This window comes from Cryptomeria japonica, chromosome 2, assembly GCF_030272615.1.
Source record: "Cryptomeria japonica chromosome 2, Sugi_1.0, whole genome shotgun sequence".
Lineage (NCBI taxonomy): Eukaryota > Viridiplantae > Streptophyta > Pinopsida > Cupressales > Cupressaceae > Cryptomeria > Cryptomeria japonica.
Window position 1 is genome coordinate 624,992,287 of NC_081406.1, and position 18,441 is coordinate 625,010,727.

At 37.2% G+C, this 18,441-nt stretch overlaps 1 protein-coding gene across 1 annotated transcript; it reads right to left on the reverse strand.

Moving 5' to 3' along the window:
- Positions 1 to 17,588: 17,588 nt before the first annotated feature.
- LOC131078676 (uncharacterized) lies at positions 17,589 to 18,441 on the reverse strand. The gene has a single exon (XM_058016427.2). The coding sequence runs from the start codon at positions 18,167 to 18,169 to the stop codon at positions 17,759 to 17,761; it is 411 nt and encodes a 136-aa protein (XP_057872410.2). The 5' UTR covers positions 18,170 to 18,441; the 3' UTR covers positions 17,589 to 17,758.

Here is an 18,441-nt window from a genome sequence, read left to right on the forward strand (position 1 = left end):
ATGTGTTTTCTACAATTGGATCCATCTTCGTAAGGAAGGTCTATAGGAATATGAGCATTTATTTTGGGCCTATATCTTCCCTAGGTTAATTCAATTTGCCAAATGTGATGCTCTCAAATCATAAATCCCTCTTTTGTGGGCCCTCCTTTCTATTTGTTCTATGGTTCTTCTTACTAATAATGTGTTAGTTTCTATTTGAGTTTGCGTTCATTGTTAGTTATTTCTTGGTCTTCAACTATTTTCATTTATAGATTACCTACAACTATGCCTTGCTACAAGACTACAAGAGGTTGCGTGGATTTAACTAAAAGCATATGTACATATATTTTTACTCATGATTTGAGTTAGATTGACTTGTGAGGCTTGGAGATATCATCCTCTATTCTTAAAACTAGTTTGTTGATCCAAACAGAAATCTCAATTCTTCAAAGTGTACTCTTGCACGTACTAATGTATATAGATTATGACAAATGTTCAATATTGATCCACTATGCTTAGTCAATATGTATGTGACATGGATTGGTGGATTTCTACACCCGTATGGTTGTATGGTTGGGATGTACTATGTCATATGCAAGTTTTTTGCATTAGAAGAGGTTAGTCCTAAGACTGGTTTTCTAATCTAGTGTGTCCTAAATTAGTCTAGGGTATCAAATCATGAATGAAAAGATTTCTAAGGGATGGAACATGTGTTATAAAACATAAGAAGGAATAATCAAGTAATGGTTTATATATTAATATTATTTCCATTGAGATGTAATATTTTAAGAATCATTTGAGCCCAAATCTAGTAGTTCCCTCTTGTCACATTTGATAGCCTAATATAATGAAATAGATTGATGTATGATATCTTCCTAATGCATTGAAAACTTCTTTGTGATTGTTATTTCTTATTACATGTGGGATGATATTAATTTGAGATGGGTTATTGAATCATGTTGTAGGGTTCCTTGATCTTTTGGTTTGTATGCATGAGCAAGTTATGTTCAATTACTAATTTGCATATATACTTTTATCTTGTTTGTAAGTTGTGACTCAATTTATCGATTGAGTGGGCACTAATATTATTGGTGAAGACAAAAAAAAATCATTATAATCTATCATCAAACTTGTCAATGGAGAAGCAACGATTAGGTTCTCCATGCTTTCATAGTTCAATAATATAATTCATGTCACAACTTATGCAATCTCAAATTGAACCACTATAATATTATAGTAGCATGTCTATTCTTGTATGTGTATGTATGACGTAAACTTATCTACATGAATACTTACATGTATAGACTCACTAACCTCACTACTGTTGTTGATCATATTGAATAGTAGGATAAGTTTATGATATTGTATGATAATCTCTTCATGTTAAAATATGAGCATAATCCTCCAAACATTCACTAAGACCAAGAATGTGAAATATTGTATGAAATCATGTGCAAAATTCATAAGTGAAGTGTGAGAAACATGATGCAAAGCAAACCATAATAGCTTTATCAACTAAATTACTTCTAATGCAAGCATCCTGACAATATCATCATTGAGATAGGTATAATATGTGATACAAAACCTTTTAAAAAAAATTCTACACACCTCAATGATAACCAACTCTATCACAACTAAATCCATTGGTCCATGGGTTTGTTGGAAAATATGTTATATATGTTGTCATTGATGTCAACTTGCCATTGATGATAGTATCATATTTGTATGGAGATGTTGAAGAGGCCGACAAATGATTGTATAGAGGTGTTGTATAGTAATGGATTAATATAGTTGAAGAGGCTAAGAAATGATGCGAGATTGATATAAATGAGAGAGACATTTGAGAAGGATAGTTTGACACAGTTAGTAACATGAGATCAACATGATTGGAGTTAAGCATGACAATCTAGATGTATGGTATCTACTTGGTTAAGATAGTTGCAGGTTGTTTATACTTTGGATGAGGAATGGAATCACTTTGATTGGTTTATCCATGTTTCAAGGAGTCGGATGAAGGTCATTTGTACTTTTGTTTTAACCTGTATTGATTGAGGGAAGTTGTCTAAGGGTTAAATAGTATATTTTCCCAAGTCTGTCACTATGTATTTTGGTCCACATTTATCCGCATTGCATGTTCTAGTTGTGCAATTCTAGAGTTTAGTTTGGTAGTCTGCAAGGAGTTTAATTCCAAAATTTTATGTCATAAACATTTCTTCAACAAGAGTTAGACGTGATTATTCTCTAGATTGTAGTCTAATAGGGTTAAGTGTCTCAAATGTTCACTAGAATACTCCGCATTCCTTCGGAATAGTAGATATTCTTTTGTGAACTTGGGTATATAATCAATAAGGTATAATGCTTCATCCATATCAATTTCAATTGATTTCATGCGGGCAATTCAATATCCAATGTGTTGAAGTGTCACAGCTTGTTCGAAATGCTCTGTTCTTATCAATCTAGTGGATTTCTCCACTTCACTAGCAATTAATGATCAATTACTTCAAGAGAAGGTTATAGGGATGTTTTCTATAGTCTGCATTGCTTACATCTTGGTCTACATGTTGTTTTGGTTTCTCCCCAATGGCATACATGAATACAATTGATAGTTTAGGTGGTGATTGATGGTGTTTAGGCCGACAACCTTGGTTCCTTCATTTGTAGTTGACCTTGACCTATAATATTTGCTTTGGAGGATGTGTTGTGATGTCTTTAGGTTCAGTTATGTTTTGGGTTGATCCGCAACTCATTCTATTTCATTTTGCATGTGTTTTGGAGTTAACCTATGTTATACTACATGTTTCATCTAAAGGTCTTTTTGGAGCTAACCTAATTAGTGTTTTGAGGTGTTGTGGAGGATATATAAAGAAGCACAAATCATTTGTGATGTGAATCAATTGTGAAAGATTAAGTAATGTGCGAAAAAGGGGATTGCGACATTTGCATATGTTAGATGCATTCTTTATAGTAGTTTGTGTTTAGTTTTTCTATTGTAATCCTTGTGTATCTTGCTATTAGATAGTGAATATCCTCAACAAGTCTATATATCTTTTGTATCTTTCTTAGCACTTCTATCATAGAGCAGTGAGCTTCCTTAGGTAGTCAACCTTAAAACAAATATTGTAAAAACTTGTTTCATCTATATTGTGAGATAAATCTCACCGTGGGTTTTCCCTCATTGGGTTTTCCACATATAAATCTTGGTGTTCTTGTGTGGTCCATGCATTGTTTTAGTTCTTTCTTTTGGTAGATCTAATTTAATGTTTAAATTGCTAAGAGATGTTTAAGTTTAAGTAAATGTTGATTCACGTTTAAGTAAATGTTGATTCACCCCCCTCCCCCTCTCATCATTCCAGCGTGTTCAACGAGGTTTCTTATAATATGAGCACTATAAAGCATAAGATCCAAAGTGTTAGATACAAAAACATTATTTCAATAAAAAAATCTTTTTAATTGGATTAAGCGAGAAACAAGGGTCTTGACGCTTTAGAAAGGCTAGGCAAAACAAGCCTAAGCTAGTCATAAATAGCACAACCAAGAGAAAGAGGAATAGCTACAACTAAATTACCAAAAATGACAACAACACAAGAGAGAGTTGGGACCCTTGAGGTCCCACTTACACAATCCTAGGTCTAGAACGAATTGGCCTATCACCCAACACTTGAGCATGAGTTTGGGAAAATTGATTAGGAACTTCCTTGTTACAATAGTTCAAGAGATATTATCTTCTAAATTCTCATAACAAAGGGAAGCAAGAGGAGAATCTCCTAGTGGGATCATGTCAATGCATGAAAAGGAACTAATAGAACAATGAGGCAAAAGGTGACCTTCAACCACGAGTAATTTAGATTTGGTCTGAAGCTAAGGAAAAATTGGGTTGTGAGACTAGGGCAATAGGTTCCCAAGTAAGGCTCATCGGGAACGTCAAAGTTACAATAGAAGCTTAGGACTTGTCATCATCCTAAGAGGAGTCATCCATTAGAGAATTAGGTGCATGAATATTTGAGTGACCTTCAATAGAATTCTTCCACTAAGTAGTGGAGCCCTTATGACACAGGTGAGGACAATTTGTAGCCAAGTGATTGATGGAGAAGCATCAAAAACATTTGAAAGAGAGACCCTCATAATCAATGGGTTGAGTCCAATGCTTATTCCCAACCATCAAAGCCAAATACCTATGAAGAGGCTTAAAGATGTCATTGTCCACCCAAATGCAAGCCAAAGTAGAGTGCCCTATGTAGGAAGTGGAATCATCAAACTTCAAGAAGCAATCAATAGAGTTGTTAATGGCATCGTAAAAAGAAACCTCCCAAAATTGGAAAGGAAGATTCAAAAGTCTAACCCACATCGAATGCACATTAAGTGGATCAATAAGAGGGTTAAAGAAAGCAAACTAAGGTTTAATGGAGAGAGAGAGTTCTCTCTCCAAGCCCATAGCTTACCCAACACCAAATCCCTATCCTCAAAAGAGGCAATGAAGAAACTTTTAGCACAAGAGCTCAATGTTACCTACCATGAGAGGCCTTGAAGAATCCAACACCTAGTTGTGAAGGTCAAGAAGAGGAGGCCAAAGGTTGTAGAATATGCAAACCAAACCCCTACGTTGGTAGAATTCCTCATTTTCCACCACATCTTGGCCACAAACCACCACCAAAGATGATTTGGCATAAGGAAGACAAGTTTTCTCCCTCAAAGGGCAAGTAGCACTCAAAAGGGGGGACACAACCAACACCCATGACATCAAAAGCTAAAGGAAAATTAACCCTATTTAAGAAGTAGGCACAATGGAACCTGAGACATAGCTAGGGTTGACAAAAAGAGAATGCACTAGAGGGGAAGAGTGACCAAGATCATCCAATAGGGCACCATGCATAATTGATGAAGCTACAAGACCTAGGAAATCATTTGCAATCCCATGATAGGCCAAAAATGAGGATGTCGTGATAGGAACATAGGGTAAAGTATTGATTTTGAACCTATAGATGTAATGGGTGAGAGAGTAACCATGGTAGAAAGTGGGAGGATGACGATTAATTGTTATTTCAATAAAATTTGTTATTTGAGAAACATGATCAACATTTGCAGCATCATACAATAAAAAAGTAAAGCATCATCATAGGACAAACAACCATCATATAATCACCATATGAATTGGAATCCCTAGATGTATTTGATATAGAAGTAAGGCTAAAGTATTAGATGTGTGTAGCATAAGATCATAAGTTGTGTACTTTAAAACCACAAACAATAGTATCATAACATTCTAAAGAAGCATTCTTTGTATAGGGTCAACACCCTTGTATTGTTGTTGTTTTAATAAAAAACATTCTAAAGTATGATTTAGGTTCAATAGTGTCATCATGAAATAGAGTCATAAACCCCAAAATGAGAAAATAACAAACAAGTACATCACTAGTGGTACCTAGATAATCATTATAAAATCATTGCTAGGATAATTATTGTAGGTAGGTAATCCCCAACCACCAAAAACATTAATAGGCTCCTCGAGGAAGGATGTCATAAAAGAGGTATATGTAGGAGAGTTCATTGAAGCAATAGGAGAACTATCAAGAGATGTCAAAAGAATCTACTCCCTAGGCATAATACTATTACATGAAGTAAGATCCCTAAATGTAACATTAATCCACATCCTTACTTATCATTCAAGGTGTATAAATCCGTAATCATGTAGACAAATGAGAAAAAGAATCCTCTAAAATGAATGCAAAGATGCTAACAAACTCTATCAGAGATGAAAAATAAGATGTACCATGAACCAATATAGGCATAGACCATGGAGCACCCTCCATGTAAAACGACACAATTTCTTGAAAAATCTATGGGTAAGATGCAACAAATAGTGAAAAAACATTAGAGTCCTTGATATATGAATAGACTTATAACAAAAAGTGGTTGAATACAAGTCATAATGAGAGATCTAACAATAAAGCATAATCAAAGGTAATGTTGGTAGGTAGCAATTGAAGTGGCAACCAATGAAAACTCAAACCCTACAAAATATATAGCAACAAAGAATGAGTGAACACTGATCCAAACCCTAATTATATATTAAATGAAATATTGACTCCAAAATGGAAAATAGAAAAGGATTAAACCTTAATGTAGAACCTTAGAGGGTCTAAGATCTAACAAATTCACCAAAATGAGAAGAAATAAAATAATTCATTGTAATAAATTAGGTTAAATAAATATAACAAGCAATGCAATTGAATTAACCTAATTCAAAGTTGTGACAAAATATGCGAATAAAATTTAGAAACCAAGACATTAAAAGGAATGAAAAAACTACTAAATTTGACAATAGATAATGGTTGTCTACCATCTTGATCATAACTTTTGAACCATTAAGGGCCTTCTTTGTGGAAGCCCATTTCTCCTATTTTGGTTTGTGCTAGTGTTGATCCTCAACACTTGGTTTCCGTTATGTGTCTTCGGTCCATATAGCTGGTTTTGGACCATTTCAATTCTCTCTCTCTACGAGTTTAAATCCAGAGGTGCTTGAGGAGTATTCCTCCTATCTAGTTGAATACTACTGCCTCAATGGTTGAGCCATGCCCCCGTATTTTATGCAACATCTTTATCTATGTATTTATATCATGTATTTTCCCTATTATTAATATATTATATGCTTTATGTGTTTTACCCCCAAAAAAAAAGAAAAAAAAAAATTTGAACCATAGCACATAATCACTTAATCATGAATATGAAAAGTTGAACAATGAAATCTAATAGTGTTCTTCTCAAAATCACTATGTTCAAGTTCGCAAAGCTATATATTTGACTATTTTTGCATGGAATGACCCTCATTTATGATTTTTTTATCAATCTATTTAATTTGATCCTTATGTCTTCAAAAAATTTATACTTGCAAATAATTTTTTCCTAGTATCTATAACATGTAATAAAATTTGATTGTATTGACACTTGTAATTGAAAAAATAGTAGTGTTCAGGAACACTAGAGGAGTTTGCTTTGAAAGAATCTTCACCTTAAATTTTGTTGATTGATTGCAATGAGGTGATGCAAACCAAAGCAAATAATGTAAAATGGTGCTATGAGGAACTATAATGATTATTAGTCTAACAATGCTAGTAATAGGTGATTACCAATAAGGGTGGGTAATTTTGAACCTACAATGAAGAAGTAATTTTAACCTACAATGATGATTCAAATAACCTATGGTTAATGTCCATTTACACTTATTATAGCTACACAATTTGAAAGTTTTGACACAAAAAAAATGACACTAATGTATAGTTATAAGTAGGTTGACTTAGGCTTGAAATCAAATTTAGATTTTCCAATTTTGAACCATTAAATATACACCTACAATTTCAAACTTGACAAAGAAAACTTATAAATTTAAAATAAAGAATTTATCTAAACATAGATTTGTTTCTATTACTAATAAAATAAATATATTAATGCGTATAAGTATCTATATTAATGCGTATATGTGCATAGGTACTTGTATCTAATACAAAAGGAAAGGCATTGTGTGGGAAGGTTGCAACCATATTTAAAACCTCTTGTATCTAATTCAAAAGGAAAGGCATTTTGAGAAGTTGCAACCCTATTTAAAACCCCTCCATTGGCCAAATGATCTTTGAATATGAACTCCTATATAAATAATTTACACTTGCCTATCTATGGAATAATAATTTACACTTGCTTGGAATGTGCAACATTTGTTAAAGGGCTAAACTGCTAAGGGACAACATTAACTTTCCAAATGGAGCTAGACGAAAGATTCAAATGATCTTCAAGTGAATAAAATAAAATTCATGTTTAGGGTATAGAAGGTAGTGTTAGAAATTTTCACAGCCATTCATTTAGATTCTTGAAACATAATATTTCCATCTGTAGTACAATGTTTCAGGATTTTGCACCCAAAATATCCGTATAAAAATACTAAAACATTCATGTTGATGAATACTAAGAGGAGGGGGTGAATTAGTATGCCAAAAATCTCTGTACTTAAACACTTACACAGTCTGAAGATAAACCGGTAAAACAGTCTAACAGACAGACCGGTTATCACACATGCAAATCAAAATGTGAATAAAACATTCACCCGCAGAAGCAATACAACCATAACACAAGATATTTGACATGGAAACCCAACTGGGAAAAACCACGGTGAGATGGAACTCACAAGTCACTATCTGCAGAATAGAAACCAGACCGGTTAAGGTCAGACCGGTTAAGGTCTTACAATGTTCTTCACCAGAACAGATCCTATTAGGAATCTCAATCTCTGTTAGGAGATAAGTTCGATTAAAGACTACCTTGTTAGAGGATTTTAGATTCACAGAAGTGAACCAGCTTGTTAGAGGATTTTACAAAGGCTTTGAGGCCTACCCGGTTAAGGGCTACAAACTTGTCAAAGATGTGAGTAATCAACAAGTGTTTGATCTAACTTATAGCACAAACTGCTTGATTAGATCCAGTATAGCTCACTGCTAATGCATTTCAGCATTACTTCAGTCTTCTCTATCTCTTTTTGTTTTACAACTCGATCTTCTCACATAAGATCACTCTTACAACAACTCAACCACCACCTTAAACCCTAGCCACAACATAAACCCTTTCAGCAATAGTTACAACAACTCAAAACCCTAGACATGATGTCCTTTTAAAGGAATCTAATTTCATGTCGGTCCAATAGGATTACATTACAATTTCCTAGGTTCAATGAATCTAGACATACTTAGTAACACGACACAAAAAGCACCGTCAGTGTGTCGGCACCGTCAATCAATCGGTGGCTTGGTAACTCATTACAAAATGCCAGTTGGTAACTCATCATAGAGTATTATCGGTTCATACAAAATACCGGTTGCCGGTTTGACAAAAATGAAGACTGGCAAGAATGTGTTATGCCGCTTTGCTCCCTTGAACCGATTGAGATCTACGAACCACTTGGGGTCGTCATACCGCTTCAGACCGAGAAACACATTCTGCAAAATCATTAGTCTAAAGACTAGAATACAACATACCGGTTGGAACAAATACCGGTTGAGCTCTAGCTCATACATATAAAGGGGATCTCAATACAAGTGTGTGTCCATCAATGACAACCACAACATAAACATCAAAAATGCCAACAATCTCCCCCTTTGGCATTGATGGCAACACTTAGGAAAATAAAATTTTGACATCTAAGTGTTTTACAACAAAAACTTGTCATTAACAAAATTGCTCCCCCTAAGCATATACACTATCCCTTAATCAACACAATGTATAACAATTTTGCATACAGAGCATAATCATTGAGACATCAGAGCATATAGCATATATCAAAACATATATCAAAATTTTAAAACCAAAAACAGATACTTCTCCCCCTTTGCCAACAATGACAAAGTATCGCTAAACAACCTTGTTTCCAAAAAAATAAAAAGTTTATGACAACAATGAATAATACTTGTCAAAAACCGATTTATAGTCCTACAAAAATTGTTTCATGGATAGTGACTAGGATTCAAGTAGGGAGGTGGCCACTTCTTTTTCTATTTGCATCTGGTATATCTGTTCCTCCATGGCATCAACTGTGCTCAGCTCCTGCGTGACTGTCAAGGCATCTAGGTTCAGATAACACTTCTGAAGAATTTGCAGACGTGGAAGTAAAACCAGTTGTAGCTCCTACAAATCTTTAGATCGTGTACTAATCTCTTGCTCTATTTTGGCTGACTGGATCTGGAACCGGTGAACGGTTTGCCCATATGTTGCAAAGGAATCATAAGGTGTCTTAAATGTGCCCAAGTAGGACTGTAAGTCCGTTTGAAGCTTTTGCTTCTTAGCTAGCACATCATCGCAGAACAGATGAGGTTGACAGATTTCGCTTAGTAGCAAGTTTCTCTCATCCAAGGCATTCCTTATGTCCTTTTGCTCTTTCAGGAGTTCAGTCCTAAGCTCATTCATCTTTTTCACCAGAGCAATGTTAAGAGCCTTTTGGTGCTCTTTCTTGACATTTGCCTCAGCTGCTTCTTCCAAGCTTTGCACCTGATCATCCACTACAGTACATAGTAGTTTGAGTTGTGCTAGTGATGATTCAGTGTCAGGAAGATTGGTACTGGGGATTAAACCGGTAAGGGTGTCTACAGCCGCCTGAATTATGTCCTGTTCCTTTTTCCTGCGAATGATCTCAAGGCGCTCTTGAGCAACCTTGATGCTTTGCATAAGCTCCGACTCACTTGCAAATTGGAGATCAATAGGACTGGAGATATCAGCCGGTTTGGCTTGACTCCAAGTTGCCTTCGGAGTCTCCATCTGAGTGCTCTCCATTGCTTTTGCTGCCTTGTCTGCTTCTGCCTTCTTCCTTTTTTCTGCTTCTTTCTTTTGTTCCTTGTCTTGCTCTTCTTTCTTTTTCCTGTCTTCTTCTTTCCTCTTCTCCTCTTCTTTCTCTTTTTCTTCCTTCTTCTTCTTCCATCTTTTTCTTCTCTTCCTCTTCCTTCTTCTTTTCTTCCTCTTCCTTCTTCTCCAGGTTGCAGATTGGAGATCGATAGGACTGGAGATATCAACCGGTTTGGCTTGACTCCAGGTTGCCTTCGGAGTCTCCATCTGAGTGTTCTCCATTGCTTTTGTTGCCTTGTCTGCTTCTGCCTTCTTCCTTTTCTCTGCTTCTTTCTTTTGTTCCTTGACTCACTTGCAGATTGGAAATCGATAGGACTGGAGATATCAGTCGGTTTGGCTTGACTCTAGGTTGCCTTCGGAGTCTCCATCTGAGTGCTCTCCATTGCTTTTGCTGCCTTGTCTACTTCTGCCTTCTTCTTTTTCTCTGCTTCTTTCTTTTGTTCCTTGTTTTGCTCTTCTTTCTTTTTCCTGTCTTCTTCTTTCCTCTTCTCCTCTTCTTTCTCTTTTTCTTCCTTCTTCTTCTTTTCTTCTTCTTCCATCTTTTTCTTCTCTTCCTCTTCCTTCTTCTTCTTTTCTTCCTCTTCCTTCTTCCTCTTCTCTTCCTTATCCTCTTCTTATTTCTTCTTCCTTTCCTCTTCTTGTTTCTTCTCCTCTTCCTCTTTTCTCTTCTCTTCCTCTTTTCTCTTTTTTCTTTTTCTCATCTTCATCCCTCTTCTTCTTCTCTTCCTCTTCTGTAGTCGCCTCCTGTGTGTCCTTAGCTTGCTGACCACACTGTTCAGCTTGTTGCCCCTGTTATGTTCCCTTAAAAGGTATGGCCTGAGTGACATCTTCTACATCCAGGGCATCGACATCAATAGTGTCGATTGGTTCTTCAACTAGGTTTCCTTCCTCATCAAAAACTTCATCCGGTTTGGATACAACCGGTTCTTTTTCCGCTTGGAGGTTGGCCATTTTTGCTTTGTGAGAGTTGATAGCATAATCCATATGCTGATGAGTATCTTTTTCAACATCATCAATTCTCCCCTCCAACAACCAGAGTCTTCTTCTCCTTGTGAAGAAGAGACTTTTATTTTGATCCAGGACATCAAATAATTCTGAATTTGAGAGGTCGGGAAAGTACTATGCAAAGACTTTCTCCCTAATTTCCTGTTCTTTTTCAATGGCAATGCGCCATTTATTATCTAATGCTTTAAATAAAGAATCCGTTGTCTGAGATTTAATCTCTGATGGCGACCGGTCATTTTTACACAAATAAATGATGATTTCCTGTAATACTTCTTCCTTTTCCTCATCACTAAAATCATCATAATAATCTACTAAATCATGAAGTAATTTTCTCCTAATATTCTTAACTGTCCTTTGAAAATGTGTCAAAGGTTTGTATGAGGAGATGTCAATATTTACCAGTGCGGATGCTGTAGGTTCATTCTTCTTCATTTTCTTAATCTGTCTGGTCTTCTTTGGCTTTTCATCAGACTCGGTCTCTTCAGAGTCTAGTTCATTTGTCTTCGTCTTCCTTTTTCTTTCAAGGACTTTTGCCGGTGTCACTTCTGGTTTCTTCTTTGCCGGTGACCGCTTGGTCACTCTTGGAGTTGCAGTGGTAGCCAGTGTCGATGTTGTAGGCACTGCTTTGGCTTTCTTTGCTGTTGGTTCTTTTCCTTTCTTAACCGATGGTTCTTCAGCTGGTGCAATCCTCTCCAAGTAGGTTCCGATCCTTTTAGCCTTTGGATCAAGAGGCGAGGCAATAAGGTTTGAGGCATACCCTTCCAGCATATCATACATAAATTCATAGCCCATTGGCTCCACTTCCTCCATTCTAGGCTCAACAGCCTCCATTAAGCATTTGTCCACCTGAATGGTGAAACAGATGCCATCTTCATATTTCTTAACTATATCACCTGATATCCTTACCCTTTGACTCATCTTTCTTCTGAACTCATCAAAATATTTGTTCAATACTTCAGGGTAACTGGTTCCAATGGCTTGTATACTTTCCTTGATCTGCTTGGTTACCGGTTGGTCAGGAGACCACTGGACATCTCCTACTCCAGTAAAGTAGCCTTGGAAATAGAAGAACAACCCTATCAGTAGTTGTCCAAACTTAAACCTCAGTGCATTGTCCTGTTTGATCACCTTTAGATTCAACAGGAGTTGCCTCTGCATACCGGTGCATAAGTCAAAAGATGCAACCTCTTTAATCATTCAGTAAGCGGCATTTACCGCTGCGACAGATACAGAATTAATTCTGCTGGCTGAAAATATTCTGTAGCCTATCACCATTCAGGTGTATTTCACTAGATCATCCTTGATAGGATTAATTGTCATACCCTACGAGTCACTTGTTGAACCGGTGAGCTTGACCATTTTGGTTTTGCTTACCATTCTTAGGGCTGGCACTTCCCCTGTGTTGCAAAAACCGGCGATTGCATGAATTGCCTGAGGCGTGATATCATGCGTCCTCTCCAGGTACATCTTGTCACCGTGGACTCTGCTCAAAATGATCCTGATATGATCCTCCGTAAAATCTTCTAGAAAGTATACTGCATTATGGAGTTTCTTCTTCTCTAAGATACTAAACTCCGGTTTGATCTTTTTGTCCTGCCGCAAAATAAACCTAACTAGGTGTGAATAGCTAAAGACCCTAGGTCTTCTATTTTGCAATCAATATAATCAGAAATTCCTTCTTCAACTATGACTCCAGTCGAAACTTGTGATAAGGCATTATATTTGGACTTCCTCTGAATAAAACTTTCCGACTCAATGGATGTACTAGAACTGGTATGAGATGCGGAAGCCATTGTTGAGTATTTTCAAGAACACGAAAAATACCTTTACAATGCGAATTTAGGGCTTTCTGATTCTTCTTCACTTCACTCTCCGTCGGTTGCCAAATCACCGCTTTGAGTTCTCCACGACCGCTTGCAAACTGGATTTGAATCTCCTTCAAGATTTATCAATTTCTTGAAATCTTAGCTCAAATTGCCTTTTCTTCGCTCTGCACTTGAAAACTTTTCTTCGCTCGAAAACAGATAGTGAGAAATGATTTGAAATATGCTTTTATACATGTCTCTCACCTACTGCCATTAATGCTCCTCTATTAGGGCGAAAACCCTAATTTGCCTCCTTTATTGTTTCCGGTCTTCTGCCAAGTGACAAGTATCACGTACCGGTTAAGGTCTTTTACCGGTGTAACCGGGGGTTCACAATCATTTTGCCGTTTGCTCCCCCTAAGCCTCTTTGGAGCTTAGTTTACCGGTTCCGATATTTCCACACTAGGTGCAGAAACCGGTTCCTCTTCCAACATTGTTGGTTTCTTCCTCCAAGTTTTGTTCATGTTTGCTTGAACCTTTTCAACATCAACTTCTCCTTTCTAAGTGACCGGTATATCATCAGATATACTCTTTCTGTTTCTGCAGAATCTTGCAATGTGACCCGGTTTGTTGCAGTGATAGCAAACCAATCCAGGTGCTCTCCAAGGTCCATTGTTCATATTTTCATTCTTCCTTCTGCATGTAGCCCCAGTGTGTCCATGTCCATGACAAATCCAACAATTTGCTCTCCATCCGACTGTCGATTGGTAACCACTGTTGCCTGACTGATAATTGTAGGTATTAAACCGGTTAGGATTCCGGTTTACAAAAGATTTTGGACCAGCTCCTTGGGTCCTCTGAGGATATCTTCCGGTATTGTTCATGACAGACTTGCATTCAGATGCTCTATGCCCAAACTTGTTGCATGCATAACAATGACCATTGAACTTATTGGATCTAGGTGCATTGTTGATAAAATATGGAAAATTATTGTAGGCTTTGCTCCTACATACATTGACAGTGTGTCCTTCTTTAAGACAGTTAAAGCAAACAGGTTTGAATTTTTGCTTACCTTTTCCTTTGAGTATCGGTTGCTTCTTTGATGCTTCAGCATTTGTTCCTGAGGATTCTCCTTCCTCATGTCCAGAGAAACCAAGACCATTGGTATTCTTTACCGGTCTAGATGACTCAAGCTTTTACTCTAGCTTGACAGTACTTTTGCCAAACTCAGCAAGTATTTCGTTTGACTCAGGGAGTTCTTTGGAAATAGCAGTATTTGTCTCCATTAGACTTGCATTTTTAGAGATGGCTATGTTCAGTTCACCTTGCACGTCTTCCTTTTCCATCCTGCTCTCATGAAGGCGAGCAGTCAGTGCACTAATCTCTTGTTTCAACTTGGAGATCTCATGATCTCTGTCCTTTACCCGATCTTCAGCTTTCCTATGGTTTTCAAGCTCTTGACTAAACCGGATAGTCAGTCCTTCCGACTCCTTTCTCAGATTGGAGTTTGAATCATTCAGCTTATTCACTTCTACAATCATGGCTTCCATATTAGCTTCATCTTCAGAACTACTTTCAGATAGCTCCATCAGCTTTTCTGCATGTTCTCTCCTTTTTGCTTGAGATGCCTTGTATTTGACCATAAGATCATCATAGGCTTGCTCAAACTTAGTGAGTCGTTGAGTAAGTTCCCTCAAAGTGTATTCCCCCATATCTCTTTCCAAGTGGTTAAACTTATAGAAAGGTTGGCTCTGATACCAATTGATGAATACTAAGAGGGGGGGGTGAATTAGTATGCCAAAAATCCCTGTACTTAAACACTTACACAGTCTGAAGATAAACCGGTAAAATAGTCTAACAGACAGACCAGTTATCACACATGCAAACCAAAATGCGAATAAAGCATTCACCCACAAAAACAATACAACCATAACACAAGATATTTGACGTGGAAACCCAACTGGAAAAAACCACGGTGAGATGGAACTCACAAGTCACTATCTGCAAAATAGAAACCAGACTGGTTAAGGTCTTACAATGTTCTTCACCAGAACAGATCCTGTTAGAAGATAAGTCCGATTAAAGACTACCTTGTTAGAGAATTTTAGATTCACAGAAGTGAACCACCTTGTTAGAGGATTTTACAAAAGCTTTGAGGCCTACCCGGTTAAGGGCTACAGACTTGTCAAAGATGTGAGTAATCAACAAGTGTTTGATCTAACTTATAGCACAAACTGCTTGATTAGATCCAGTATAGCTCACTACTAATGCATTTCAGCATTACTTCAATCTTCTCTATCTCTTTCTGTTTTACAACTCGATCTTCTCAGATAAGATCGCTCTTACAACAACTCAATTACCACCTTAATCCCCTTTCAACAACAGTTACAACAACTCAAAACCCTAGACATGATGTCCTTTTAAAGGACTCTGATTTCATGTCGGTCCAATAGGATTACATTTCAATTTCCTAAGTTCAATGAATCTAGACATACTCAGTAACACGACATAAGAAGCATCGTCAGTGTGTCAGCACCGTCAATCAATCGGTGGGTTGGTAACTCATCACAAAATGTCGGTTGGTAACTCATCACAGAGTATTACCGGTTCATACAAAATACCGGTTGCCGGTTTGACAAAAATGAAGACTGGTAAGAATGTGTTATGCCACTTTGCTCTCTTGTACCGGTTGAGATCTACGAACCGCTTGGGGTTGTCATGCCGCTCCAAACCGGGAAACACATTCTGCAAAATCATTAGTCTAAAGACTAGAATACAACATACCGGTTGGAACAAATACCGGTTGAGCTCTAGCTCATACATATAAAGGGGATCTCAATACAAGTGTGTGTCCATCAATGACAACCACAACATAAACATCAAAAATGCCAACACATGTTGCTGAACAAAATTAGTATATAGTTACAAAGTTCTTGTTTCTCATTTCACCCCAAAACAATATAACACTTTACCGCTTAAAACTTGAAGGGAGCAGTGATCATGTTCATGGATCCAGCCTCACTTGCATTTTAAAACACCATAGTCTAACTTCTTAGAGATGTTCACCATCCACTTGGGCTGTTCTGCCGCTAAACTACTTGCTCTCTTCATTAATCTTTAAGCAAGGATTGTTATTTCCAACACTCTCCGTCAAACCATTCACATCTCACCTGAGATGCCTAGTCAACATGGTTTCTGATGCCCATGTTGAAAACAGGGGACAAAAAAGCATAGAACCCAAGTGTGAGATAATCTCAGAGTTCAGGAATCAAATCAAGAGCCACTCTCCATCTACTGTTACAAGTGTACAAAATTATTTATCCTTTCTTCTTTTGTCTATCCAAAGTGTGGATTCAGGTTGCTATCCCTAATAGCTACAACTATTTATAGAGAGTTACAAGATTAGAAGTTTGGAATTGTGTTTAAGGGGATGACACAACCATAATATTGAGACTCTTCAAATCTCTGTCAAACCTGCAGAGTCCCGAGCCGAGCCGCCAGCAGAAGTTTAGGTGGGTAGACCTGATCAAATCTCAACACTACAATTATTCTTGACAGCTTCACATATTTAATGAGAAATGTTTGCCAACCAAAACCAAAGGATTGCTTGCTTAATAGCGCTTAATAGCAGTCGTTATAAATATAAGAGACTTTAGTGGATTTGTTTATACCTTAGGCAAAAGAACTTGCGTTCCTGCTGATTTTTGTCACAGCTAAAATATATCATTTCCATTGTCACCATCCAGATTGAATTCACTGTTTGAATATAGTTAGCATAAAATGTCTTTTCTGTAGCAATTTTTAACCAAGGGGCTCTCCTAGTTCTTTTCGATCAAGATACCTCATACCATGGTACATAGTGATCATCATAGAAAAATATTTGTTTAAAGCCAGCCTTAAACCCACACAATAAGTAACAGATTGAGTCTAGAGAATGTAAGCTTAATGTGAGATTTAAGCCGTCCGTTTGTTTAAAAATTGCATTTTTTCTTCTGGCAGTTGATTCTAGGTGATTGTGCTGGTCTGACGTTCACTAACTTTCTAGTTGTTGCCTACAGTAAAAATTACAATGCCTTCTGCAATTGTTTTTCTATTTCTGTGGTGATTATGGCAAAGTTCAAGCCTCTTATCGGAATCACAGTAAATATACAAAAGAATGCTAGAAATCAAATTGATGAAAAATGGAAGCAATATTGATGAACATATTTGTGGTCGTTTTGGAGTGTGATCACCCTGGTCAAATAGTTCGATCTAGAAAATAATGAGCTGTTGATCAGCAAATTACAAATGTAATGTAATTTTATCTTTATAAACCCATGTTGAATCTGTGTGAAGGTTCAGCTAGATTAGCAAACGATCGAAACGAAGAAATGTGAGTGATTTATCTTGTTTTGCATTGAAACAGACAACTAGGGTTTACTGCAGTAGAACAAAACCACAAATATTTAATTAATAAAGCATAATACAAAGACAGGCGTGGAGATCTCCACACAAAGATCCAAATTTTAGTTTAGATTACAAGAAGAAAGCATTAGGTTTTATTGAACATATGAAACTCGATTAATAGGGTTTATTTAACAGATATGAAAGCTAGACTAGTGGGTTTTGGCAGATTCAAACTCGACGGCTTCTTTGAGGAGGCTGCCGTTGTCAACAAGAAGCTGAATGGGAGCGGTGCCTAGGCCATCGGCAATGGCGAGCATAATCTTCTTCATCTCAGAGCGAAACTCGGGCAGATCGACATTGTTGTCATGGTCTTTGTCGAAGCTATCGAAGACGGAGTTGTAAAGGGCGTTGAGTTGATCGGGGGTCTGCTTGACATCGACGCCGAGGTGGGACTCCAGCAGGCGGAGGCTCTCGAAGGCCGTGCGCAGCTCAGAGCGGGAAAGAACGCCATCGTCGTTCACATCTAGGGTTTTGAACTTTTCGTCGATGGTATTGTTGAACACCGCCTCGTCTGCAACGAAATCCCTCACGGTCGAACCGTCCAGAATTACCACACTCATCTTATCTGAAATTGATTACTACTTATCCTCTCTTGACTTGGATTTCTGATGCTTCCCCAATTAGCCATAGGCTCCTTATGTACTCCATTCCCAAATCAAGTCTCTGGATTTAGATAAACCACTGCACGAAACTTGGTTCGTGGCACGCTGTGGTTTTTACAAGTGGACTTTAGGAGCGCTCAGATTGCCTGATCCATAGTTTTCGGCAGTTTTCAACATTTTTTCCTAAATGGAATGAATTTGAAGGTGAGAAGTCTTTATGAACTATTTTA

Coding starts and splice junctions, on each gene's coding strand:
- LOC131078676 (XM_058016427.2), bottom strand. CDS start 18,169: ATGAGTGTGGTAATTCTGGACGGTTCGACCGTGAGGGATTTCGTTGCA.